Here is a 26,644-nt window from a genome sequence, read left to right on the forward strand (position 1 = left end):
GGACTTTAAAATGATGGATCTCCTTACCTCCCTCAGTTTTCCCTTTCACCTACAATCTACAACCTTTTAAACCCCCCCCAAGCTTGACATCCTCTAATTTACTTCCTGATTTACATAATCTCTTTAATTCTTTTCAGCTTTGCTGGTGTCCTGCACTGTGGGCTTTGACCCTTCACTTAGGTTTTACCATTTAAAAAAATGTCACTGGTAGCCTGCAGAGCATTGCTGTACTGATTGGAATCAACTCTCCTGTTATAAATGTAAGTGGAGTAGACAGTGAGTCGATAGATCATCATATTGATGCAGTGCAGTGATGGGCATACTTGTACTCTCATTCTGAGTACTAAGATCTGGCCTGATAGAGAACAATATCTGAACAAATATCAGGAGTACGACAGGTATCAAGTTATCCAACAGGCAGTTGATGTATAAAAGCTAAACCCAATGAACCCCGAGAGGGAGAGGGAGGGGCATAAACACTATTAGTAATAACATTGTCAGTGTGATGGTAACATGTATATGTGTGGGTGGGTCAAAGGTAACGAAAGTCTTTATCTCGAGTGAGGAACTTCCATTGTTTCAATCCGTCACTAAAGTTCATCGTAGATTAACATCACTACGGTCTTTAAAGGTAAACAAGGTAGAAATCTTTATAACGGAACATTTTTATTCATAATGTGTAAGTAATAAATCAGCTACATCAGCTGGCCAATTAGAGAGCCTCCTGTGTGTGTCTGTCAGTGGGCTCTTTCTATCCGGTCTGATAGAGAACAATAACATCTCTTGGTTTGTATCTGTCTATTTTCTCACCTCCCCCAATCAATGTTATTTTAAAATAAGCTTACTGCCGATCCCAGCTAGTAATATATTAATGTATTCTGAGGCTTGTGTTTCTCAAGAACTCTCACGATACATGTAACACACAATGAAATAAACTTCCAAAAGCATGTCCTCGTTCTCAGTCCCATGCATCCTGCTTTCCCTCATTCCCAGATTTATTGTCCTCATTCTCCATCCCGTACGTCTTGCTTTTCCTCATTACCGATGCCATACACATCAGTTTTCCTATTTCCCAATCCTATATACCTTATCTTCCTCATTCCTAATCTCATACACTTAATTCTTCATGATTCCCAATCCCATACATGTCACTCTTCCTCATTCCCAGACCCAAAAACTTCACTCTCCCTATCATTACATAATTGCTTATTCCTAATCCCAAATACTTCAATCTTTGCAAAACACCAATGAGTGAAATTTTAAATATTCAATCATTACTCTATAGAGCCAGCGATCTTTTCACCCAGCTCCCATTTTCCACACTAGATTTCAGCTGGTATTCCGAACAGCAGCTAAAAGCCATTTACAGACCTCAGGGGTTCTGGCTTTCCGTACTTGCAACTGACAGAAATTGATCGACAAAAAGTTAAATCAATTTCAAACAAAAAGGTTTTCTCATATTGTATGCACCTTAATCTTTCACTCCACGTGTAATTGGATAGTCTTAGTGTCAGCTTTGGCTCAGTGGTAGCATCTTGCTTGTGAATCAGAAGGTTGTGAGTTTAAATGTGGAGATGCCGGTGATGGACTGGGGTTGACAATTGTAAACAATTTTACAACACCAAGTTATAGTCCAGCAATTTTATTTTAAATTCACAACTTGGTGTTGTAAAATTGTTTACAATTGTGAGTTTAAGCCCACGCCAGGACTTGATCCTATAATCTAGGCTGACACTCCAGGGCAGTACCGAGGGAGTGCTGCATTGTCCAAGTTGCCATCTTTCAGATGAGACGTTAAACCGAGGTCCCGTCTGCCCTCTCAGGTGGACGTAAAAGATCCCACGGCACTATTTCAAAGAAGGGCAGCCAATATTTATCCCTCAATCAACATCACTAAAAAAGAATAGATTATCTGGTCATTACAACATTGCAGTTTGTGGGATCTTGCTGTGCGCAAATTGGCTGCCGCGTTTCCTACATTACAACCGTGACTACACTTCAAAAGTACTCCTTGGCTGAAAGCGCTTTGGGGCGTCCAGAGGCCGTGAAAGGTGCTATATAAATGCATGTCTCTTCTTTTTTTTCTTCCATTTGGTTAATATGTAATATTAGTGCACACAGCCTCCGCAGAAATAGCGGGCCATGAGGTGGAGGGGAGGGGGGCAGCCACAGGGCCACTGAGGTACATCGTTCATGTTTCTAGCTACACGTCCGTCCACCGTGGCTGTAGCAGGATGGGCTGAGGCTTATTTGCGTTTATACTGTAGCTACTGGCCTAAGGTGGGCAGTGGCAGAATGCTTTTCAGTCAGACACCTTGTTTACATTGCCTGGCTGGAAGTGTTATTCTCCTCACCTGAGAGAGAGAGCTCTGCGTACATGTAGTTAAAAGTTAACTTTTTAGAGAATGCAGTGGTAGCATCTGCACTGTCTAAACGTTTAAATTAACCGCAGGTGGGTTTATAAAAGTGTCCCAAGAAGTCCAGCCTGCCTGTTGAGCACTTTGTAGATCTCATCTAAATTAAAAAATTTAAATTAGATTTTAAAATTCTCATCCTTGTGTTCAAATCCCTCCTTGGTCTCACCCTTCCCTATCCCTGTAAACTCCTCCAGCCCTACAACCCTCCGAGATCTCTGCGTTCCTCCAATTTGGGCCTCTTGTTCATCCCCGATTTCCATCGCCCCATCATTGGCGCCTATGCCTTCAGCTGCTGAGACACTAAGCTCTGAAATCCCCTCCCTAAACCTCTTCGCCTCTCTACCTGTCTCTCCTCCTTTAAGACGCTCCTTAAAACCTACCTCTTTCACCTGTCCTAATATCTCCTTATGTGGCTCGGTCTTAATTGTTGATTGATAACGTTTCTGTGAAGTGTCTTGGTATGTTTTACTACGTTAAAGGTGCTATAAAAATGCAAGTTGTTGTTGTTTGACTGGAGTTACACCCTATGTTGCATCAAACCCAAGAGGTGTGAGACTGAACCTACTCACATAGCTTTTCTCTGGTCAAGTTGGCCCCAGCTCCGCATTTATACCGCTGTGAGGAGGAAAATGCTTCTCAGTTATGCTAAAGCTGCAAAAAAAATGCAACCGTAACTACTGTGCTCTGTGATCGCAAATTGCTACAACCTGAGCCCCTAGAGCAACAAATCCACCCAAATTTTTTAGGTATTAACAATGTTGAATCCTTCGTTCTTATTTAAAAATCGTTGCATGGCTGTTCCTGGGGAGAATGGCTGGTTTCAGTGAGGCTGCAAATCCAGCTGTGAGATCATGAATTAGGGGATAATCTGGAAATCAGAGATGTTATCTGCGGAGCTGCACTTGCTGACAGCTCGGAGTAGTATGCTGTGCGATGGTGGAACCATTCGGTGGTGTCTCACAGATAAGGCTGCCAACACTTGAAAGCCAAAATATTGAAGAGACCCCTGATATTTGGTTGGAAGAGTAATAGACGAATGGTCTGAAACTGAATCTTGACTCATCTCCAATAATAGACCAATAAGCTGGATATTGACATGTACTCAACCCTTCCCCTCACCCAATGATAGACCAATAGGCTGGATATGAATATAGACCCAACCCTTCCCCTTCCACTCAATACTAGTCCAATGGCTGAACTGAAATACAACCTCAACTTCTCCCCACCCAATGATAAACCAATAGGTTGGATTTAAACATAGGCTCAGCCTTCCCGCTCAACCCAATAATAGACTAATGGGCTGGATCAGGACATTGATCCAACCCTCTCCCACCCAATAATAGACTAATGGGCTGGATCAGGACATTGATCCAACCCTCTCCCACCCAATAATAGACTAATGGGCTGGATCAGGACATTGATCCAACCCTCTCCCATCCAATAATAGACTAATGGGCTGGATCAGGACATTGATCCAACCCTCTCCCATCCAATAATAGACTAATGGGCTGGATCAGGACATTGATCCAACCCTCTCCCATCCAATAATAGACTAATGGGCTGGATCAGGACATTGATCCAACCCTCTCCCATCCAATAATAGACTAATGGGCTGGATCAGGACATTGATCCAACCCTCTCCCATCCAATAATAGACTAATGGGCTGGATCAGGACATTGATCCAACCCTCTCCCACCCAATAATAGACTAATGGGCTGGATCAGGACATTGATCCAACCCTCTCCCATCCAATAATAAACAATAGGCTGGAACTGAACCTAGACTCACCTCAATAATAGACCAGTTGGCTGGACCTGAACAATTGTGAAGATTCAAAAAAGCCAATCTCATCTCCTGAACAGCAGACCCAGAGCAACGTTTTGTCCTTGGTGGGCGATATTGGGTTTTCTAATGGTGGAAACCCCATTCCCAATTCATTCTTGGATGTTCTGTTCCCAGCAGCCTCCTATGTCACCGTCCATCTTGCCAACTTTTTGTTTTGTGACGCCCACTGATCCTGGTTGGCATTAGTAGCAAAGTGCATCGGATGATACGTCGAGTGAGCTTTCCGTGCTATCGGCTCGTTTATAAAAATAACGGGGCATAAATTCCACTGTGCCTGCTCCCGACACACGCCAGGAGTGTATATCAGGGAATTGTGCACTCCCAACCTGTGATTTTCATATATTAACTTTAGTGGATGGGAAATGACAGTGTGGGAGTGCACAGTTTCCCGATATGTACTCCCAGTGTGCACCAGGTATGGGTGCTGCAGAATTTTTACTCTAGTGTGTGTTTGTTTTTTGGCTCTGTTGATTGGTGTGAGAATACACAGTGGATATGACTCTAACTGTGCACGTGACAAGATAGGCTTCCAGGAAATAGGAATAATGTAGCAGGACAGAGGGAGGAAAGACCAGCTTTTAAATGGCCTTACATTGTATTGCAATTCTTCTATAGTTCCCCCTCCCTCTTCAGAGCCCTGCTGGTGGCTCCTAATCATCAATACTAGAGAGAGAGTAAAAATCAGAAGCCTGGCCTCAGACAACAACAACAACTTGCATTTATATAGCGTCATTAACGTAGTAAAACATCCCAAGGTGCTTCACAGGAGCGTTATCAGATAAAATTTGACACTGAGCCACATAAGGAGTTATTAGGACAGGTGATCAAAAGCTTGGTTAAAGAGGTAGGTTTTAAGAAGCAACTTAAAGGAGGAAAGAGAGATAGAGAGGCAGAGAGGTTTGGGAGGGAATTCCAGAGCTTAGGGGCTCAGGAGCTGAAGGCACAGCCGCCAATGGTGGAGCAATTAAAATCAGGGATGGGCAAGAGGCCAGAATTGGAGGAGCACAGAGATCTCGGTGGGTTGTAGGGCTGGAGGAGGTCACAGAGATAGGGAGGGCCGAGGCCATGGAAGGATTTGAACAGAAAGATGAGAATTTTAAAATCTGATTTTTGAAGTGCGCACCTAGTTTGAAAGATGACCAGATGGATTGCTAATGTCCATCCTGGTGACCACCAGCTGTAAGATCCAGTCCATTCCAGCAGCCAGACCCTGTGTGCACTGCTGCCATTGTCTAAGGAATGTGTGGTGAGAGAGCAGTTACACAGCAACACTGATACCTCTTTACTCGGAATAAATATATGTGACTGAAGCAAGTTTTCGAATCAGTGGAAGAGACTGGGATATAAATGTTGCAGTATCGAACTCGGGTAGAGAATTATTTATGAAGCTGTCCTTAACTGTGCAGCTGTCAAAGCACAGCTTTCATCACACAGAGTATGTGCCTGCATTTACAGCAGGCGTGATAGTAATGAAACAACACCTCATTCTTCATTCAGTACTCATGCACCTTGCTTCAATGGGCTCTTTACTTGCTGCAGGTGAGCCTGCACATTACACACTGAGGCAGTTTATAACGGGCTCAAAGATGGTGATTTTCCATTTCACCAACAAGAAGACGTTTCATTTTGGCAGCCCCGGCAAATGTTACATTTAACATCTTCCCTCTTTTCCCCCACAAGCCGGCTAACCTCTGCTTTCATTCCACCCCCTTCCCTGTCTGGACATCAGACTGCTGCTTTATCTCCCTGCATCTGCCTCACTACAGGGTGAGTTTTGACGGTGTCAATTGAGGTGACTGTGGAGAAGATTTTGGGTGGGGGGAGGAGGGTCCCTTCTTATATCACTGTGTCACAAATAACGGTGGGCTAACCAAAGAGTGGGGCCGACCATATGAGGCGTCCATGTGAGTGATTTACCTTTCCAGAAAAGAGCAGTGTGGAAGCAGGGGAATGGAGTTAACTGGATGAAATACTGAAAAATTCAATTAAAAAAGAGTCCTTCTCCACCCAGTTTTCTCTTCCTGTGAACGGTTAGATTCGCTGGTGATTTGCTGGTGAAAGATGCTTGCATGACAGGAGGATCGTGATGATTCAAAAACTTAGGAACAAAGTCAACGTACATCAGAGGAGCCTATGTTCAACATAAATGAACAAAGTGGTGTTTAAAGGAAGGATGTGCTTCTGAGTTATGGGAAGGAAAGAGCGAGTGGATGGTTTTGACATTGTGATTTTCTCTCGTACAATTGTAGACCTGATACAGATAACAAGAAGAGAGCTCATTAGGTGCTTCTATGCTTAACACATTCCCTCTGAAAGCTGTAGGCTTTGCCTCGGTTAATGATTGAATAGTCATTCATCTCAGAACAGCTGAGACAGCTCTCTGAAACAGAATACCACCTCCCTTTTCCTCTCACAATCAATGTCATTTTTGGTGAGAAATCAATGTTCTCATCAATATTTTATACAAGAAAATCAAGCACTTTATCCCCTCTCCAAAAACCCATTCTGATATTGGCTTCTTATAAGCAAAGGGGTCTTGCACACAATTTGACTGAGTTACGAATGCTGAACAGGTCTCTGGGCCAGGAGCTAATAATGTCTTCTGCCATACACAGCACCAGTCAGCAGTGTCAGGCGAGCTAACCCTTAACAGCGCAATGGCTGAGCCTTGGCCGTAGGGCATGGAGTAATGAGGAGCTCAGCTAGTCGTCAGGGTGAAACTGTGTGTTGAATAACTGACACTTATTGTAAGTAATGAGAGCTGATTAGTTAGTGGTTGATTGAGGTTCGCAGCTCACCGAGTAATAATCCATTAACAAAAGAAAGCACGCTACATTGTAATGCTGTATTACAGTGCAGTATAATAACAATGCATAATGTTGTATTACTGTGCAATACACTAATAATATAATAGTTCTGTATTTCACTAATGATATAGAAGTGCTATATTATAGTGCAATTGCTAATTACATAGAATTACATAAAATTTACGACACAGAAACAGGCCATTTGGCCCAAATGGTTTATGCTGGTGTTTATGCTCCACTTCAGCCTCCTCCCACCCTACTTCATCTCACTGTATCAGCATATCCTTCTATTCCTTTCCCCCTCATGTACTTATCTAGTTTCCCCTTAAATGCATCTATGCTATTCGTCTCAACAATTCCACGTGGTAGCAAGATCCACATTCTAACCACTCTCTGGGTAATTAATATAATTAATATAGGAGGACTGTAATACAATGCAATTGCTAATGATATAGTAAATGCACATTACAATGTGGTATACCAATGATATAGTGATGCAATATTGCATGGAAGTATAATATTGATATAGTAATGCTATGTTACAATGCGATACAGCAATGGTATAGTTGTGTTGTATTCCAGTACTGTAAACTAATAACATAGCAGTGATATATTATAGTGAGGTATATTATGGTGATGCTGTATTATGGTTGAAGTACATTATTGATATAGTAGTGCTATATTACAGTGCAGCACACTAATGATATAGTAGTGCTATATTACAGTGTGGCACACTAATTATATAGTAGTGCTATATCATAGTACTACACAGTAAAGATATAGTAGTGCTATATCATAGCACTACACAGTAATGATATAGTAGTGCTATATCACAGTACGACACACTAATGATAGATATAGTAGTGCTATATTACAGTACAGCACACTAATGATATAGTAGTGCTATATCACAGTGCGGCACACTAATGATATAGTAGTGCTATATCACAGTGCGGCACACTAATGATATAGTAGTGCTATGTCACAGTGCGGCACACTAATGATATAGCAGTGCTATATTACAGTACAAATGTAAGGAATCTTACAACACCAGGTTATAGTCCAACAGTTTTATTTGAAAATCACAAGCTTTCAGAGCTTTCCTCCTTCGTCAGGTGAGTGAGTGAAGGGTTCTAAAATCGCATTGCATTTTTTAGGCTGGGAGACGATCACAGCAATCAAAGGTGTCGTTGGTGTTCAGACAGGTTAGCCACGGAAAACATTACATCCCAGTATACTGAATACACAATGGGTCAGATTACAAAGCCAGAGAGAGAAAGAGACCCGAAAGGCAGAGAGAGAGAGAGAGAGAGAGAGAGAGAATGTCCAGTTGTATTAAAAACAGATAACTTTTTTTTTCCGCTGGTGGGGTTACATGTAGTGTGACATGAACCCAAGATCCCGGTTGAGGCCGTCCTCATGGGTGCGGAACCTGGCTATCAATTTCTGCTCGACGATTTTGCATTGTCATGTGTCTCGAAGGCCGCCTTGGAGAACGCTTACCCGAAGATCGGTGGCTGAATGTCCTTGACTGCTAAAGTGTTCCCCGACTGGGAGGGAACCCTCCTGTCTGGCGATTGTTGCACGGTGTCCGTTCATCCGTTGTCACAGTGTCTGCATGGTCTCGCCAATGTACCATGCTCCGGGGCATCCTTTCCTGCAACGTATGAGGTAGACAACGTTGGCCGAGTCACAGGAGTATGAACCATGTACCTGGTGGGTGGTGTCCTCTCGTGTGATGGTGGTATCTGTGTCGATGATCTGGCATGTCTTGCAGAGGTTGCCGTGGCAGGGTTGTGTGGTGTCGTGGACGCTGTTCTCCTGAAAGCTGGGTAATTTGCTGCGAACGTTCCTCAGCAAAGTGTGAACCCCAGTTCATACTATCAGTAATCATATTCATTTTGCTTTCTCTATAGGTGATTTCCTGCTGCTGTTCTGCAGAACAAAGGATTAAGCTGAATCATTTCCAATGGGCTTTGAATGGATCTGCACAGACCAGACCTGCACAGTCTCCACGTGTGGCAATTTCTGAGAAGCAGCTCATTAAACACTGCCCCTTGTACTTCTTCCCTCTCCTTAAAAGAAAAATGGTGAAGTAGTCTCCTAGATGATTAAATCTAGAGTCATCTGAGATACCCGTTGACTTTCCCAATATAGTGATGACTCTGGCATGATGTAGGAGTTCGTAGTCTGCAGCCATCATTCAGTTGCCATGGTTTTCTACACATCCGCTTTTCCAAACTCCTTCCTACAAACTCTTCACTCCCTGGCCTGGGCACTTATATTTCCCTGCTACTGGTTGACTGACCGACTGTTGGTGTCCTTTCTGCCTACCACCTATGAGAAACATCAAAGGGGAGATGATCCATGTTACCTGCGGGCACTCTGTCTTACCGTCGTCGTTCCCGTCTGCCTGGCGTTGCTGGTTGCTTCTCTGCCATTTGCATTGATCGGTTTCGTGATCTGGGCCCCTCTCCAGTCTGCCCGGAGACCGTACATTTACTCAAGATTCGAGAAGTCCGAAGCCAGCGTGGCAACGGGACCCGGCAACTGGAAAGCAGTGGGTGGGAGAAGCTTCTGCTTCGCCACGGCCAACGTCTGTCTGCTGCCCGATTCCTTGGCCCGCTTCACCAATCTCTCCAACACCCAGATTAGATCCTGGGAGGTTGGCAAGAGAATCCGAAACGGGGCCAGCCGACCTCAAATTAAGATTTACATCGACTCCCCAACCAACACGTCCATAAGTGCCGCAAGCTGGAGCAGCCTGGTATGCCCTCATGGTGGCGAGAGTGTCAACTGCGCAAACAGCACGGGCATCAAACGGACTTGCTCCATGGACTACAAAGGAGACAACTTCATTGGCAACTGCAGCGAGGATGGCAAGGACTCCAAGCCAGGAGGGGAGCAGAATGACGGGGACAGCAATTCCTGTATCATCCGAATATGTGGCGAGGAGGCAGCCCACCTTCCCGGCAACGAGGGGGATGCCTCCGGTGTGCAGGTCACCATAACCGAGCCCGCAGAGCAGCCAGGGGAGACTGAAACCGAAGACCGTAAATGCCAGACCCCCAACCATCGACAGAGAGAAGGGGACGGTGGCAGTTTAGATAGCAACACCGCTTCCAGAGAATCACTGATCAAGTTCAGGGTCGCTGATGGCGCAATGGACAGCGGCAGCGCCTCCAATAACAAATTTGTCTACAAGGCCTCAGTCATGAAGAAGGCTTCACTGAAGAAAAAGAGGCACCTGGGCGACATGTTTGACCACGAGCTTTCGGCTTTCTTCCCCGCCAACCTGGACTTCCTCTGCCTGCAGGAGGTGTTTGACAAGCGGGCGGCAGAGAAGTTGAAAGCACAGTTGAACCCCTACTTTCAGTACATTCTGTATGACGTGGGGAGGTACGCCTGGCACAGCTGCTGCAGCTTCAAGTTTTTCAACAGCGGGCTATTTTTTGCAAGCCGTTACCCAATTTTAGACGTTGAATTTCAGTGTTATCCTAACGGGAAAGGAGACGACTCGCTGGCTGCCAAGGGTGCCCTGTTTGTAAAGGTAGGCCTCGATTGTTGAAGATGTTCATTAGTCTTAAGCACAAAAGGAATCATAAAAAACTAATGCTGAGTAGAGCCTACACGTGGGAAGAGTAACTGAGTGAGGCTATACATGGGGAGAGTAACTGAGTGAGGCTACACATGGGGGAGAGTAACTGAGTGAGGCTACACATGGGGGAGAGTAACTGAGTGAGGCTACACATGGGGAGAGTAACTGAGTGAGGCTACACATGGGGAGAGTAACTGAGTGAGGCTACACATGGGGAGAGTAACTGAGTGAGGCTACACATGGGGAGAGTAACTGAGTGAGGCTACACATGGGAAGAGTAACTGAGTGAGGCTACACATGGGGAGAGTAACTGAGTGAGGCTACACATGGGGAGAGTAACTGAGTGAGGCTACACATGGGAAGAGTAACTGAGTGAGGCTACACATGGGGAGAGTAACTGAGTGAGGCTACACATGGGGAGAGTAACTGAGTGAGGCTACACATGGGGAGAGTAACTGAGTGAGGCTACACATGGGGGAGAGTAACTGAGTGAGGCTACACATGGGGAGAGTAACTGAGTGAGGCTACACATGGGAAGAGTAACTGAGTGAGGCTACACATGGGGAGAGTAACTGAGTGAGGCTACACATGGGGAGAGTAACTGAGTGAGGCTACACATGGGGAGAGTAACTGAGTGAGGCTACACATGGGGGAGAGTAACTGAGTGAGGCTACACATGGGAAGAGTAACTGAGTGAGGCTACACATGGGGAGAGTAACTGAGTGAGGCTACACATGGGGGAGAGTAACTGAGTGAGGCTACACATAGGGAGAGTAACTGAGTGAGGCTACACATGGGGAGAGTAACTGAGTGAGGCTACACATGGGGAGAGTAACTGAGTGAGGCTACACATGGGGAGAGTAACTGAGTGAGGCTACACATGGGGGAGAGTAACTGAGTGAGGCTACACATGGGGAGAGTAACTGAGTGAGGCTACACATGGGAAGAGTAACTGAGTGAGGCTACACATGGGGAGAGTAACTGAGTGAGGCTACACATGGGGAGAGTAACTGAGTGAGGCTACACATGGGGAGAGTAACTGAGTGAGGCTACACATAGGGGAGAGTAACTGAGTGAGGCTACACATGGGGGAGAGTAACTGAGTGAGGCTACACCTTGGAGAGATGGAGTGAAGCTACACATGGGAGGGAGTAACTGAGTGAGGCGACATATGGGAGGGAGTAGCTGAGTGAGGCTACACATGGGAGGGAGTAACTGAGTGAGGCTACACATGGGGAGAGTAACTGAGTGAGGCTACACATGGGAAGGAGTAACTGAGTGAGGCTACACATGGGAAGGAGTAACTGAGTGAGGCTACACATGGGGAGAGTAACTGAATGAGGCTACACATGGGAGTGTAAAGTTCTTGGACTTGACACCAATTTGTTTGCAAATGATCTTTATTGATTTTGACCAAGTTTTGATACACTTTGGGCCATGTAGCGCCCTTTCTGTAGGCGATACGTAGACTCCTAAGGACCGAAAATGCGTCTGAGATGCATGCGCACACTTCTGGCGTGAAGTGCGCAGAAAGCCATATTGGTAAAGGCGTTTGCACACACTCACTTAACGAACACCAGCAGCACGTAAAGTAGAAGTTTGGAACTCTCTTCTGCAAACAGCAGTTGATGCTAGCTCAATTGTTAATTTTAAATCTGAGATTGATAGATTTTTGTTAACCAAAGATATTAAGGGATATGGGGCTAAGGTGGGTATATGGAGTTAGGTCACAGATCAGTCATGATCTCATTGAATGGCAGAACAGGCTCGAGGGGCTAAATGGCCCACTCCTGTTCCTATGTTCTGATAATAAAGTTTTAATACTCTACAGGGAGTGGGTTGGCTAGCTGACAGGCAACAGCAAGGGCACGAGCAGAGTGGCAGGGATGGGACAGGAATGCTGTCATCCTGAGAGAGGACAGCAGGTTCATGTTCCATGGAGCCACTGCCACTTGCTTCCTCCTGTTTTGTGCCACCTTCTCCTGCTTGAAAGCGGGATGTGTGTCAGTGAGTGTCCTGCAAGATGTTTGGGTGATGTGGCTGTCATGGTTGAATAGCTGCCAATGTGTGTGACCTGTGAGTTATTGGTGTGCGGCTTGCAACAGTGGTAATGTGTGAGGGTGAGATGAAGCATCTGATTGGAAGAGTTGAGTACTGATTGAAAGAGTTTGTTGGTATGTGGGTGATGGGGGGTGTAGTACGTGGTGCAGTGGATGCGGCAAGTGGGGCAGTTGGTAGGATATGCCACTTGACTCACTCACCTTGACCACTCGTGTCAAGTCATTGCACTTCTTCCTGCACTGCATCCAGGTTCATGGTGCTATGCACCTGGCATTGACCTCGTTTCCTACTGCCTCCCACTGCCTCTGTAGCATATGTCTGGAGAGCCTCTTGTCCCCTTGCGGATATAGAATGCCCCTCCTTCTGTCCACCTCTTACACCAAGGCATCTAGTGCATCATCAGAGATCCTTGGTGCACGCTCTCTCGCAGGCCTGGTACAAACTCAGATCGGCAGATTGGTGGGGTCCAGCGTGCAGATTGGAGGATGTGGGATGTAGTTGTGAGCAACCTTTATTCACTGTTTTGAAGAACTCAACAGTGCGTAAGAGTCCCGCAAACTTTGAGCTGCCAAGTTGTTGCTCATTGAAAATTCGAGAGTTCCCATCATCACCATGCTGCACTACATTGCAGCACAGATTCACTTCACCATTGACTTCCACCACTTCCTGTAGCCACAGTGCACCTTCCCTTTAAGAGGTGCAGGCTGCCTTTAAATGATGCTCGCCACTCGCGATATCGGGGCCCCCTGCTGGTGAGCAGCCGCTCAACAGCGCAGGTTGGGCTGGCTCCACCCACTAATCATGTGAAACGGTATGATCATGTTATGTGCTACCTCCATCTCAACGGTTGGGCACGGGTTAATCGCGGCCCGCGATCCCCACCCCGTTTTCGGGGGTTAACCAATTTAACCCCCACTATGTCTTAATCAATAGTCATACAGAGAAATAAATGATATTCACCACTTTCCCTCTGGATATAGAACATGACCTTCGTCGATTTTTCGTTCTTGTCTCTCTCTACGAATTGTGAAGGGAAGCTTAAAATCTTTAGAGGGCTCCAGTCACGCACAGCCATACCTTAAAAGGAGTTGTTTTTCAGTTTCCTAACTGATCTGTTGATCATTGTCTTGTTTGTTTGTGATAAAGACTATCCTCTTATCTGGGAGACCACTGGCCCATTATTCAGCATTTCTTGCTAATAAAAAGGCCTCTCCTTGCTGATAAAGCTTTTTCTTGCTAAACATCATCCACACCCTCTCCTCTGATCGCCATTGGCTCTCTCCTCCGATCTCTGTCGAAGATTCAGTAAAGTACCAAAAATACACCCCAGGAGGGGCATTTGATATTAACTGGATATTATGGACTATGCAGAGCCTTTGTGTGGTCATCCACGACCTATGACTCCTTGGCCCCGATATTTATGGGGAGGCGGGGAGGGTGCGGGGGGAAACCCTTTGAGGCCGGGGATGCGGAGGTCCTGCCGAATTTAACGGCCGCACCTTATTATAATTTTTTCTTCCATTTTCCGCCCGAAACCGGGCAAATTGACAGGCTGGCCGGCTGTGCTGGGCTGGGCGGGAAACCGGTGGCCGGAGACCGCAGCTGGGCACCCTTGGGGACAGTCCCTGGCAATTGTGGTGGTGGGCTTGTGAGGGGGGGGGGAAAGGGAGGTCGCCGATCACTGCAGGGGCTAGAGAGAGCCCACGATCGACAGAAGATTTGCTTGAGGGGTCGGGGAGAGCACTCCTGCTCCTCCTGGACCATGATGAGTGCTATAAAAAGCTGGAGCCGGCTGCTCCCATCTCCATTTCGCTGCCAGTTTTCCCAAGCCCTGAGAAACCCGGCCAGCAACCAGCACAATTTAAATCAGGCTCCCAGTTGCACTGTGGGAGCCTGATTTAAATATGTTAATGTAATGTCCCGCCTCTCCACGGTGGGACACTAGGACGGCTGGAAATCTGTGCCGTAAAAATGGCAACGGGCGAGTACACGGCAGGTTGGGGACACGTTCCCCCTTTTTTTCGGGTTTAAACCCCCCCCCACCGTTCCTGTCCATCGTGGGGGGTTATTATCGAGGCCCTTGAATGAGTGATAGGATGGATTAGCTGATATCTGAGTGTTTTAACAGAAAGGTGCAATGGGGGAGAAACCCTCCATCAGCATTGTTTGCTGGTTAGCACCATGGGAATACATGGATGAGGCAGACAGGCTACCATATGTGCAGGAGCTAAATAATGCACGAGCTTACCGTGGAGTACTATGGGGTTGCAGATCAGGTAGCAACCGGCAGCTACGTGTCGAAGGTACTAATCATCACTCGGTATTTTGATCTGCCCCCTGCCTCGGGCTTCAAATAGCCAGACATGGATGAAGTCCAGTCTGCTTATCACAGGTTTCTTCGAATTTATCAGTAGTACTCAGCATCAAACCCAGAAATTATCCTTCTAAGCAACGCATACTAGTCACCATTCACAATCGTTTTATATTATCAGATATTTCGGACCCAAATTTCCACAGATGGACTGGCACACTCCTGCTGTAGGTCGGGCCAGAAGGCCTGGGAAACAGGCTGCAGCCCGGATACACTGGGATCTTCAGCCCTATAACACATGATATTGTAGGTAACACATACTATAGCTTTGCACAAAAAAAAGAAAGACTTGAATTTATATAGCGCCTTTCATGACCTCAGGATGTCCCAAAGCACTTTGTTGTTAGACCTTAAAAGCCACCAACCAAAGGCACTTAACAGGCGAGGGCAATGTAAGAGAGTATTAAGTTTGATTTCCCACTGAATATTCAGGAGGTACTTGATCTGTGTCTGGAGTGATGCAGCATAGATCAGGCTTCATACCAGGCAGCTCCAAGACTCCATATCTAATCCCACATGGAGAGAAAGACAGTGATGGACAGGGTTTAAGTATTGGTGCATCAGAGGGATGTATATTATATTAACTCAGAGAACCTGAAGATGATCTCCAGATGATCAGGGATTTAGACAGTGAACAGTGTGTAGACTTTTGATATTACTGTGATTAAGGTTAAAAAATCATGACCTATGGGGACCACTTTTATTATCCAATAGTTCTTGTCGGCGCACATTTTCCAGCGCCAATGGGGCGTATGAAATGAGACAGCAAGGAGTCCCACCAGTGTGGCATCTAAGCTCAGCCCCGGCATCGATTTCCAATTGGGATAGGGTGAGTACCAGAAGCCCTCGTCCGAAACAGGCAGGAACTTCATTAGGAAGTGCGAAAGGGGCAGAGGAAGGGTGTCGCTCCATTCTGTGAGCAGCTGGTGTGTTGGACGGCAGGTCCACAGTATGCCCAGGGGAGCTGGTGGGAAGAGGTAATCAAGAGGTGGGCCTTTAAAAGGTTTTTAAGTCTTTTCTAGGCTCTTTGTGCCAGTTTGTTGTTTTCTTCTGTTGCTCAGGCTTTCACGTGCCTTTGTGCCAGTTGTTCTCAGATATTCGTCTTTTGTCCTCAGCTCCCTTTGCCGGCATCAGTGGGTTTGCCACTGACGTCTTCAGAGGACAGGGATCACCTGCAGTCAGGCTGCCCAAGCAGCGCTACGTGCCTGCCCACAGGCATCCGCTCCCCCTCATCTGCAGAGAGGGTTAACACGTCTCACTTCGGCAGATGTTGGGCTGGTGGAGTCTCCTCTTCCACAACAGAAGCTGTGCTGGCGGGAACCCCCCACCCTCCGCGGTCACATCACTACAAGATGCCAATGCCTGACTAACTCCTTCTGCTAGATGTCTCTTCAGAAGCACCCCAGTCACAGCATGCCATGCTCTTCATGGTCAGAAGTGCCGTCTTTCGGATGAGACGTTAAACCGAGGCCCCGTCTGCCCCCTCAGGTGGACGTAAAAGATCGCACGGCACCATTTGAAGAAGAGAGGGAGAGTTCTCCCCGGTGTCCAGGCCGATATTTATCCCTCAACCAACACCTAAAACAGATTATCTGGTCATTATCACATTGCTGTTTCTGGGACTTGGCTGTGCACAAAATGGCTGCCGCATTTCCTACATTACTACAGTGACTACACTTCAAAAGTACTTAATTAGCTGTGAAGGGCTTTGGGACGTCCTGAGATTGTGAAAGGCACGATATAAGTACAAGTTCTTTCTTTACTGCATGAAAGAAGATCTGCCAGGGTGATCAAGGGCAAACGTTGCCTGATTGGTTGCAACCACCAAGATGGCACCAATGCTTTCTGTGGCCTCAGAATGACATGGAGATCTGTCCACTTGGGGTCTAGTTCAGCAGTCAGGCCAATGCAGAGCTATGCCGTCTGTGTAGGGAGACCCGCAGTGACTTTGCAGCATAGAGTAGGCACAGACAGGGACAGTAATGGTCAGCTGTGGCCTGAAAGGAGATTACAAAATTGCAGCTTAAATATATATACCATTTTAATAACAACAAGGATCCTACTTCAAGTTTCAGAATGCCACGGATCAATAAAGAGGTTAGAATCAAACTAAAATTGAAGAAGAGGGCATATAGGTATGATTAAAAAAAAGACAATACCAGAAAATAAGGAAAAAGGTTAAGAAAAGGATAAGGAAAGCAAGGAGGAGTGTATCTCAAAAAATATTAAAAAGAACAGTAACGTAGTCTACAAATATATCAGTAAAATGAAAATTGTTAAATATCAGGTGGGACACCTGAGAGGAGAGGATGGTGAGTTAGTAAAGGATAAGCAGAAATTGGCAGGATACTTAACAAGTACTTTGCTTCAGTGTTTACAATAGAGAAGGATATTAGGGAGGAAATAAATCCTAATGCTAAAGGGGGACAAAGTGCTAGGACCTGACAGGATATCCAGAGATCCTGAGGGAAATGAGGGAAGAAATAGCAGAGGCCCCTAGAAACTATATTTCAGGATCCTATTGAGAGTGGATGTGTGCTGGAGAGTGGCCAGTGTAATATCCATTTCCAGATGGAGCTAACCCAGGTAATTACAGGCCAGTTAGTTTAACACCTGTGGTAGGATATATCTTGGAATATTTAATTAAAGATGAAGCTACTAAATATTGAGATGAAGAGAAAATAATTAGAAGCGTCCAAAATAGATTTGAGAAAGGAAGATCGTGCTTTGCAAACCCGATAGTTCTTTGAGGAGGTGATAGATGTGGTGGATGGGGAAATGCAGTGGATGTGGTGTGTATGGACTTTCAGAACACCTTTGACAAGGTAACACACAGGAGACTATCGGAAACGATTAAGGTTTATAAATTAGGGGGAGGGTAGCAACTACATGAGAAACTGGATTAGAAACTGGTTAGAAGAGAGGAAATAGGAGTTACGGGCAGTTTCTCAAGAGTTGTTGGAATGGGTAGTGGTGTCCTACAGGGTTCTGTTCTGGAACTGGTTCTGTTCACAGTGTACATCAATGATATGGATATAGGGCTAGAGGGAGCAATATCCGAAATTGCAGATGATACCAGCCCCGAATGGCCTGTTTCCATGTTGTAATTTCCATGTAATTCTGTGAAACTTGGCTGCACCTCCTTGCAGACAAGTAGCAGCACTACCAACGAGCAGTAACACAAAACTCAAATCCTCTTTGCAGGCACCTCCACCAGCAGCCATCAATCGGCAGGACGGTGCTTGACTGCTCTGTCACCCTGTCACTGAAAACTCAGGCCTGCACCGAGGCTTCCTTTCCCTTCCTTTGTGCTTCTCACTGCTTAGTCCCTCCGTCCCTTCAGCCTTGGTGGAGTTTGCTGAAGGGTTGAGGCTTTTCACAGGCTTTCAGAATTTTTGCTCACCTAATGTGAAACTCCCCTTTAATTGTCCCCATCCCTTTAAATTTCACTTGTACACAAATCCCCTGTCCCACTGCTGGGGAGGTAATTATAACTTTGGGCGATGGTGTAAAACGGGCAATATCAAATTAGCCACGCTTTATACACAAGGCCCCATCTTCCTTTACATTGAAGTCAATGAAAATAATAATTGGGAGAGATGTAAAATAGGCTGCCAATTCACTATCACCCGTGTTACACCATCGCACAAAGTCAAAATTATCCCCCCTTAGTGTCTTATCAAAACCTGGTTTTGCGCTTAGAGTTGTCATGACTGTGATTAAAAAGTGTTTAGACCAGAGAACTGAGTGTTATCTGAAGGTGAAAATCAGTCCTGAGCTGTTTAAACTCTCTCAATCATAGTATTCAACAATCAGGGAGTCTCTGAGCTTGGAACATCAATCTTTCAGTCAGTCAGAGTTTCCAGCCCTAAAGCTAAAAAATGATGTTCCAGTCTGTGGAAGGACAGATTAGACCCAGTGCCTCCCAGCCCAGCAGCTGGCTGCTTCCCAGGTTAAGCTCTCAGTACCCATGACATTTATTATATCATTGGGCGCGTGTATGAGTTTCCAGTCATTTGTCTGTTTGTAAACACCTTGTCCATGGATTAAACATCACACTTCTGCAGCCCCCTCTCACAGTTAACTGTGTGAGCAAGTGCAGACCCCTCCCCTCATTTAACTGTGTGTGTGTGGGGGGGGGGGGTAAAGAACTACAGGCTGTTTAACTGTGTGTGTATGTGTGTGTGTGCGTGTATTCATATCCTTCCCCTGTTCAACTGTGTGTGTGTGAAAGAAAAACTGCAGACATGTTCAACTGTATATATACATACATACACGTGTGTGTAAGATGGAAAACTGCAGACCCCTTCTTCTGTTTGACCCATAAGCTTGCAATGAGGAGGCCCAGGGTTCTATATGTTAATTGTATGATTTATATCAATTAGTGTTAATTGTATTCAGGTAGTGGGTAGCAATTGGGGACTCTCTTGTATCCTTTTTATAGGAGAGCTGAGCTATGGTGTGTAGGGGCAATCTCTGTGAATAAAGGTTAGAAGCAACTAAAGACCAGGATCTAGTATTTGATCCTTCACTACATGGCTATCCAATTTTAGCACTGTGGAGCATCTCATATATATATATATATATATATGTGTGTGTGTGGAGGTAAACGAGGGGAGGGAAGGAGAACTCTACAGTTACAAAGGTAGGGGGGAAATCTCTGTTTCACAGTGCGACAGAGTTACTCTGCTGTGCTTTCAAGTCTTTTCTTTCACAGCCAGTGACAGTACCAACCAGCTGCAGCCTTAAGCAGCTTTCCACTTCCCTCCAAATATCTTGTACTCTTCAGTGTACTTATTGTAACTCATGGCAGGTGTGTTATTAGATTTATGGTGAGGAACTTGATGACTCACAACTCCCTTGTATATTTTGACTCACAGGAGACTTCATTTAATATCTGTGGTCTATGTGTCTGTTCTCTGTCTGATTCAGCAGTAGATGCATGTTAATGAGGATGGAAATCACCCGAGGGTGATAGGCAGAATGACAATCAAAATGAAGAGCAAGAAAGGCAGCTTATTACACGTGTCGATCTAATTAAGGGTGTTTAACACACGCACTCTAACCTGACCCCACACTGAGGTCCTCCTTCTGTCGTGTTTTGCCAACAGAGTCAGCTCGGAATGCAGCTGGACCTTGAAAGGTCTGCTCTTGTGGACTAGTGTTGCCCCGTTTGAGCCAAAGGGCCTCGTAACTTCAAAAGCAAAATAATGCGGATGCTGGAAATCTGAAATAAAAACTGAAAATGCTAGGAAACACTCAGCAGGTCAGCCAGCATCTGTGGAGAGAGAAACAGAGTACATTTCAGGTCGATGATGTTAAGAGAGGAGCAGCTTTTAAGCAAATACAGAGTCAAGGAACGGGGAGTGGGGGGGGAAGGAAAGAACAAAAGGGAAAGGTCTGTGATAGGGTAGAGGGCAGGAGTCATTGAATGACAAAAGGATGATAGTGCAAGGCAAAAGGAGGTGATAATTAGACAAGTATGGAAACAAAAGATGGGTCCAGATGAGGTGTAAATGGTTAGCGCAGAGTGGATGAGGAGTACAGAAAATCTGGCAAAGCTGAGATGCTCTCCTGGAACGTGGCGGAAGAAAGGCAGGTAGGCCTCGGATGCGGACCATGACAGGAGATCGGGAGTTCCTGGAGAAATGGCTCAAAACGGTCATTTTCCCGTGGGCACCCCCGTAATCGCATTGAAGTTTCAGCAGGAGAATCCCTGCCAATTCCCAGGCCTTAGTGTTTTTTTGGTCAGTATTTTTCAGAAAATTCATTCTGACCTTGCCACATGACGCTGTGAAACATTGGGTTTATTTGCAGATGACCTGAATTCATGGTATCATAGTAGGTAAGGCGCAGGAGGAGGCTATTCGGCCCATCGTGCCTGTGCCGGCTCTTTGAAAGAGCTATCCAAGTCCCATTCCCCTGCTCTTTCCCCATAGTTCTGTAAATTTTTTCCCTTCAAGAATTTATACAATTCACTTTTGAAAGTTACTATTGAATCTGCTTCCACCACCCTTTCAGGCAGTGCATTCCAGATCATAACAACTCGCTGCATAAAAAAGTGTTTCCTCATGTTGCCCCTGGCTCTTTTGCCGATCACCTTAAATCTGTGTTCTTTAGTTACTGACCCTTCTGCCACTGGAAACAGTTTCACCTTATTTACTCTATCAAAACCGTTCATGATTTTGAACACCTCTATCAAATCTCCCCTTAACCTTCTCTGTTCTAAGGAGAACAATCCCAGTTTATCCAGTCTCTCCACATAACTGAAGTCTTTCATCCTTGGTACTATTCTAGTAAATCTCTTCTGCACCCTCTCAAATCCCTTGACATCCTTTGTAAAGTGTGGTGCCCAGAATTGAACAGAATACTCCCACTGAGGCCTAACCAGTGTTTTATAAAGCTTTAGCATAAATTTTGAATTCTATGCCTCTGTTAATAAAGCCCAGGATCCCATGTGTTTTTTTAACAGCCTTCTCAACTTGTCCTGCCACCTACAAAGATTTGTCTATGTGCACCCCCAGGTCTCTCTGCTTCTGCACCCCCTTTAAAATTGTACCATTTAGTTTATATTGCCTCTCCTCATTCTTCCTACCAAAATGTATCACTTCACACTTCTCTGCATTAAATTTTATCTGTCACGTGTTTGCCCAATTCACCAGTCTGTCTATGTCCTCCTGAAATCTGTTACTATCGTCCACATTATTCACTATATTTCCGAGTCTCATGTCATCTGCAAACTTTGAAAGCAAACATGCAGGTGCAGCAAGCAGTTAGGAAGGCAAATGGTATGTTGGCCTTCATTGCAAGAGGATTTGAGTACAGGAGCAAGTTATGTCTTACTGCAGTTATACAGGGCCTTGGTGAGACCACACCTGGAGTATTTTGTGCAGCTTTGGTCTCCTTACCTAAGAAAGGATATACTTGCCATAGAGGGATTGCAACTAAGGTTCACCAGACTGATCCATGGGATGGCAGGACTGTCGTATGAGGAGAGATTGGGTCGACTCCATCTGTATTCACTCGAGTTTAGAAGAATGAGAGGGGATCTCATTGAAACATATAAAATTCTGGCAGGACTAGACAGATTAGATGCAGAGAGGATGTGTCCCCTGGCTGGGGGGTCCAGAACGAGGGGTCACGGTCTCAGGACTGAGATGAGGAGAAATTTCTTCACTCAGGTGGTGAACCTGTGGAATTCTCTATCACAGAAGGCTGTGGAGGCCAAGTCACTGAATATGTTTAAGAAGGAGCTAGATAGATTTATAGACACAAAAGGCATCAAGGGGTATGGGGAGAGAGCGGGAATATGGTATTGAGATAGAGGATCAGCCATGATCATATTGAATGGTGGAGCAGGCTCGAAGGGCTGAAAGGCCTACTCCTGCTCCTAATTTCTATGTTTCTATGTTTGAAATTATACCCAAGTCCAGGTCATAAATATATACCAAAAAGAACAGTGGTCCTAATACCGATCCTGGGAAACACCACTATATACTTCCCTCCAGTCTGAAAAACAACTGTTCACCATTACTCTCTGCTTTCTGTTCTCTAGCCAATTTTGCATCCATGCTGCCACTGTCCCTTTCATTTTGCTAACATGTCTATTATGTGGTACTTTATCAAATGCCTTTTGAAAGTCCATATACACCACATCAATCACACTACCCTCATCAACTCTCTCTGTTACTTCATCAAAGAACTCAATCAAGTTAGTCAAACACGATTTTCCTTTGACAAATCCATGCTGACTTTTATTTATTACTTTTCCAAGTATCAATTAATTTTGTCCCAGATTATTGTCTCTAAAAGTTTCCCCACTACCGATGTTAGGCTGACTGGCCTGTAATTGCCAGGTTTATCCCTCTCCCCTTTTTTGAACAGGGATGTAACATTTGCAATCCTCCAGTCCTCCGGCACCATCCCCATATCTAAGGAGGATTGGAAGATTGTGGCCAGAGCCTTTGCGATTTCCACCCTTACTTCCCTCAGTAACCTAGGATGCATCCCATCTGGACCAGGTGACTTTTCTACTTTGAGTACTGCCAACCTTTTAAGTACCTCCTTTATCTATTTTTATCCTATCCAATATCACTACTACCTCCTCCAGGTTCCTCAGCTTCAGCTCCTCCCTAACATTAACTGTTGCTCTGAAGTGGATGAGGGGAAGACTGGGAAAGGAATATATGAATGTATGTCCTGTAGAATCATAGAATCTTACAACAACAGCTTGCATTTATATAGCGCCTTTAACGTAGTAAAACATCATTTAACGTAGTAAAAGGTGCTTCATAAGAGCGTTATCAAACAAAATTGGACAATGAGCCATATAGGAGATATTAGGACAGGTGACCAAAAACTTGGTCAAAGAGTTAGGTTTTAAGAAGTGTCTTAAAGGAGGAGAGAGAGGTAGAGAGGCAGAAAGGTTTAGGGATGGAATTCCAGAGCTTAGGGCCTAAGCAACTGAAGGCACGGCCGCCAATGGTGGAGTGATTAAAATCGGGGATGCGCAAGAGGCCAGAATTGGAGGAGCGCAGAGATCTCGGAGCATTGTAGGACTGGAGGAGGTTACAGAAATAGGGAGGGGCGAGGCCATGGAGGGATTTGAAAACAAGGATGAGAATTTTAAAATTGAGGTGTTGCCTGACCAGGAGCCAATGTAGCTCAGCGAGCACAGGAGTGATGGGTGAACAGGATTTGTTGCGAGTTAGGATACAGGCAGCAGAGTTTTCGATGAGCTCAAGTTTATGGAGGGTGGGAGATGGGAGGCCAGCCAGGAGAGCATTGGAATAGTCAAGTCTAGAAGTAACAAAGGCACTGATGAGGGCTTCAGCAGCAGATTAGCTGTGGCAGGGGCAGAGACGGGCGATGTTACAGAGGTGGAAGTAGGCGGTCTTGGTGATGTGTGGTCAGAAGCTCATCTCAGGGTCAAATAGGACACCAAGGTTGCAAACGATCTGGTTCAGCCTCAGATAGTGGCCAGGGAGAGGTGGCTAGGGAACAGAGTTTGAGACTGGGACCGAAGACAATAGCTTCGGTCTTCCCAATATTTAGTTGGAGGAAATTTCTGCTCATCCAATACTGGATGTCGGACAAGCAGTGTGACAAATCAGAGGCATTCGGCCCATCGTGCCTGTGCCGGGTCTTCAAAAGAGCTATCCAATTAGTCCTACGCCCCTGCTCTTCCCTCATAATGTGGAGATGCCGGTGATGGACTGGGGTGGACAAATGTAAGGAATCTTACAACACCAGGTTATAGTCCAACAGTTTTATTTGAAAATCACAAGCTTTCGGAGGTTTTCTCCTTCGTCACCTGTGATTTTCAAATAAAACTGTTGGACTATAACCTGGTGTTGTAAGATTCCTTACATCTTTCCTCATAGCCCTGCAATTTCTTCCTTTTCACTGGCTCAAATCAAGCTGGATTGGTAAGGTGCTACGAGCAGTCAGTTTTTCCTGGGCCAGGTTGTTTGTATAATTATTCACAGCTCTAAATAAGGATTTGAATGTGGCACTAATGGTGGGATCGGAAAATTGCGATTCAAGTGAAATTTAAAGGGACGTGGACAATTAGAGGGGAGTGAGAGAATAGTGGGACAGAAATCCCTTCCAACCTCTGGAAAGGCTCGAAAGACATTTTAACTCAATAGCAGTCTTTGCCAAGGGGCGAAGAGTACGACATGACAGGTAAAATTAAAGGTAAAAGAAATGTGATGTGGAGATGCGTGTCTGCAGGTAGGTGACAGAGCAGCCCAGCACCTGAATCCCACCCCTCCCTGTTTGATGGCTGCTGAAGTGGAGGTGATGCCGTGAGGATAGTGGCCTTGTTTGCCACTCCATACCACTATCCTCATAGCTCAGCCCTGGAGGATGTCTGGAGGGAGGTGGAGACCTGCTAAAGGCTGCAGCTTATTGGTACTGTCACTGGCTGTGAAAGACTTGCATTTATATAGCGCCTTTCATCACCAAATCACTTGGTCATCCCAAATTACTTTACAGCCAATGAAGTACTTTCAAAATGTAGTCACTGTTGGAATGTAGGAAACGCGGCAGCCAATTTGCGCACAGCAAGATCCCACAAACAGCATTCTGATAAATGACCAGATCATCTTATTTTAGTGATGTTGGTTAAGGAATAAATATTGGTCAGGACACCGGGGAGAACTCCCCTGCTCTTCTTTGAAATAGTGCCATGGAATTTTCCATCCCTGGGGTCTCAGTTTAACCTCTCATCCAAAAGACGGATGCGCCAGCCCTATGGTGTAAGTTAGCTGCAGATATCCTTGCAACAGATGGCACAGCTATGCATCCGGCTGTCCACTGATCTCAGAGTCCGTGAGGGCAGATCCCTGTGGCCACTGTTAGACAGGTTTGCCTGGACATACAGATACAGCCGGTGGCACCCTTGCGTGTGTGGTCAATCGGGCTGTGCTGGCTGTTGACCAGCCTGGTGTGCCTCCTAGGACAGGAAACTGGCAGAGTGTCAACCCATTGATGGTTTCAGTACCTGAGTCACACTCTACAGGCCCTACTGTGGCCCTGTATATATGCGCGTGTAAATTCCTGGAGGGGCCTCGGACAGGAGCGACCAGGAAGAGTTTGTGATGCTGTTTCAATCAGTAGCACAATCCCCACTCGGGAACACTTGGCCCCTGATTTTTGGAAAAACTGAGCACAATTGGGGTGTTAACAACTCGGAAATGCAGGCAGAGATCGGCTGCTCTCAATCTCCACCCACACTGCACATCATGCACAATCTCAGTGGGCATTTTTCAACGGTGCAAGAGCTCCTCATGTTTCTGGCAACGCTCCTCACACCCACCCTCAAGCATCACCAGTTGTAACACAGGGGGTCGGGCACTGGGCTGTGCAATTACTTGCCCACAGACTCGTTTCATGGCTCCACGTGGGTTTCCTTTCAAAAGAAAGACTTCATAGTATCATAGCAGGTACAGCACTGGAAGAGGCCATTTGGCCCATTGTGCCTGTGCTGGCTCTTTGAAAGAGTTTTCCATTTAGTCTCATTCCCCTGTAAATTTTTTCCCTTCAAGTATTTATCTAATTCCCTTTTGGGAGTTGCTATTGAATCTGCTTGTACTTATATCACTCCTTTTGCGACCTCAGGACATCCCAAAGCTCTTTACATCCAATGGAGTAACTTTTGAAGTGTAGTCACTGTTTTAAAGTAGGAAACGCGGCAGCCGATTTGCACACAGCAAGGTCCCACAAACAGCAATGAGATAATGACCGGGTAATCTGTTTTGGTGATGTTGGTTGAGGGATAAATATTGGCCAGGACACTGGGGAGAACTCCCCTGCTCTTTTTTGAATAGTGCCATGGGATCTTTAATGTCCACCTGAGAGGGTAGACAGGGTCTCGGTTTAACGTCTCATCCAAAAGACGGCGCTCCTTTAGTACTGCATTGGGAGCATCAACCTGGATTTTGTGCTCAAGTCTCTGGAGCGGGGCTTGAATTCATGACTTTCTAATTCAGATGCTAGAGTGCTACCCACTGAACCAAGGCCGACACCTTGGTTCAGTCT

At 45.6% G+C, this 26,644-nt stretch overlaps 1 protein-coding gene across 1 annotated transcript in view; it reads left to right on the top strand.

Annotated features, from left to right (window-relative positions):
- The window catches only part of smpd3 (sphingomyelin phosphodiesterase 3), a 124,916-nt gene that overhangs the window by 54,501 nt on the left and 43,771 nt on the right, over positions 1-26,644 (top strand). The window contains exon 2 of the mRNA XM_067997718.1: positions 8,987-10,620. Coding sequence (XP_067853819.1) covers positions 9,283-10,620 — 1,338 coding nt within the window. The 5' untranslated portion in view covers positions 8,987-9,282. The remainder of the gene's footprint in view (positions 1-8,986; positions 10,621-26,644) is intronic.

Source organism: Heptranchias perlo, chromosome 16 (assembly GCF_035084215.1).
Source record: "Heptranchias perlo isolate sHepPer1 chromosome 16, sHepPer1.hap1, whole genome shotgun sequence".
NCBI classification, from domain to species: domain Eukaryota; kingdom Metazoa; phylum Chordata; class Chondrichthyes; order Hexanchiformes; family Hexanchidae; genus Heptranchias; species Heptranchias perlo.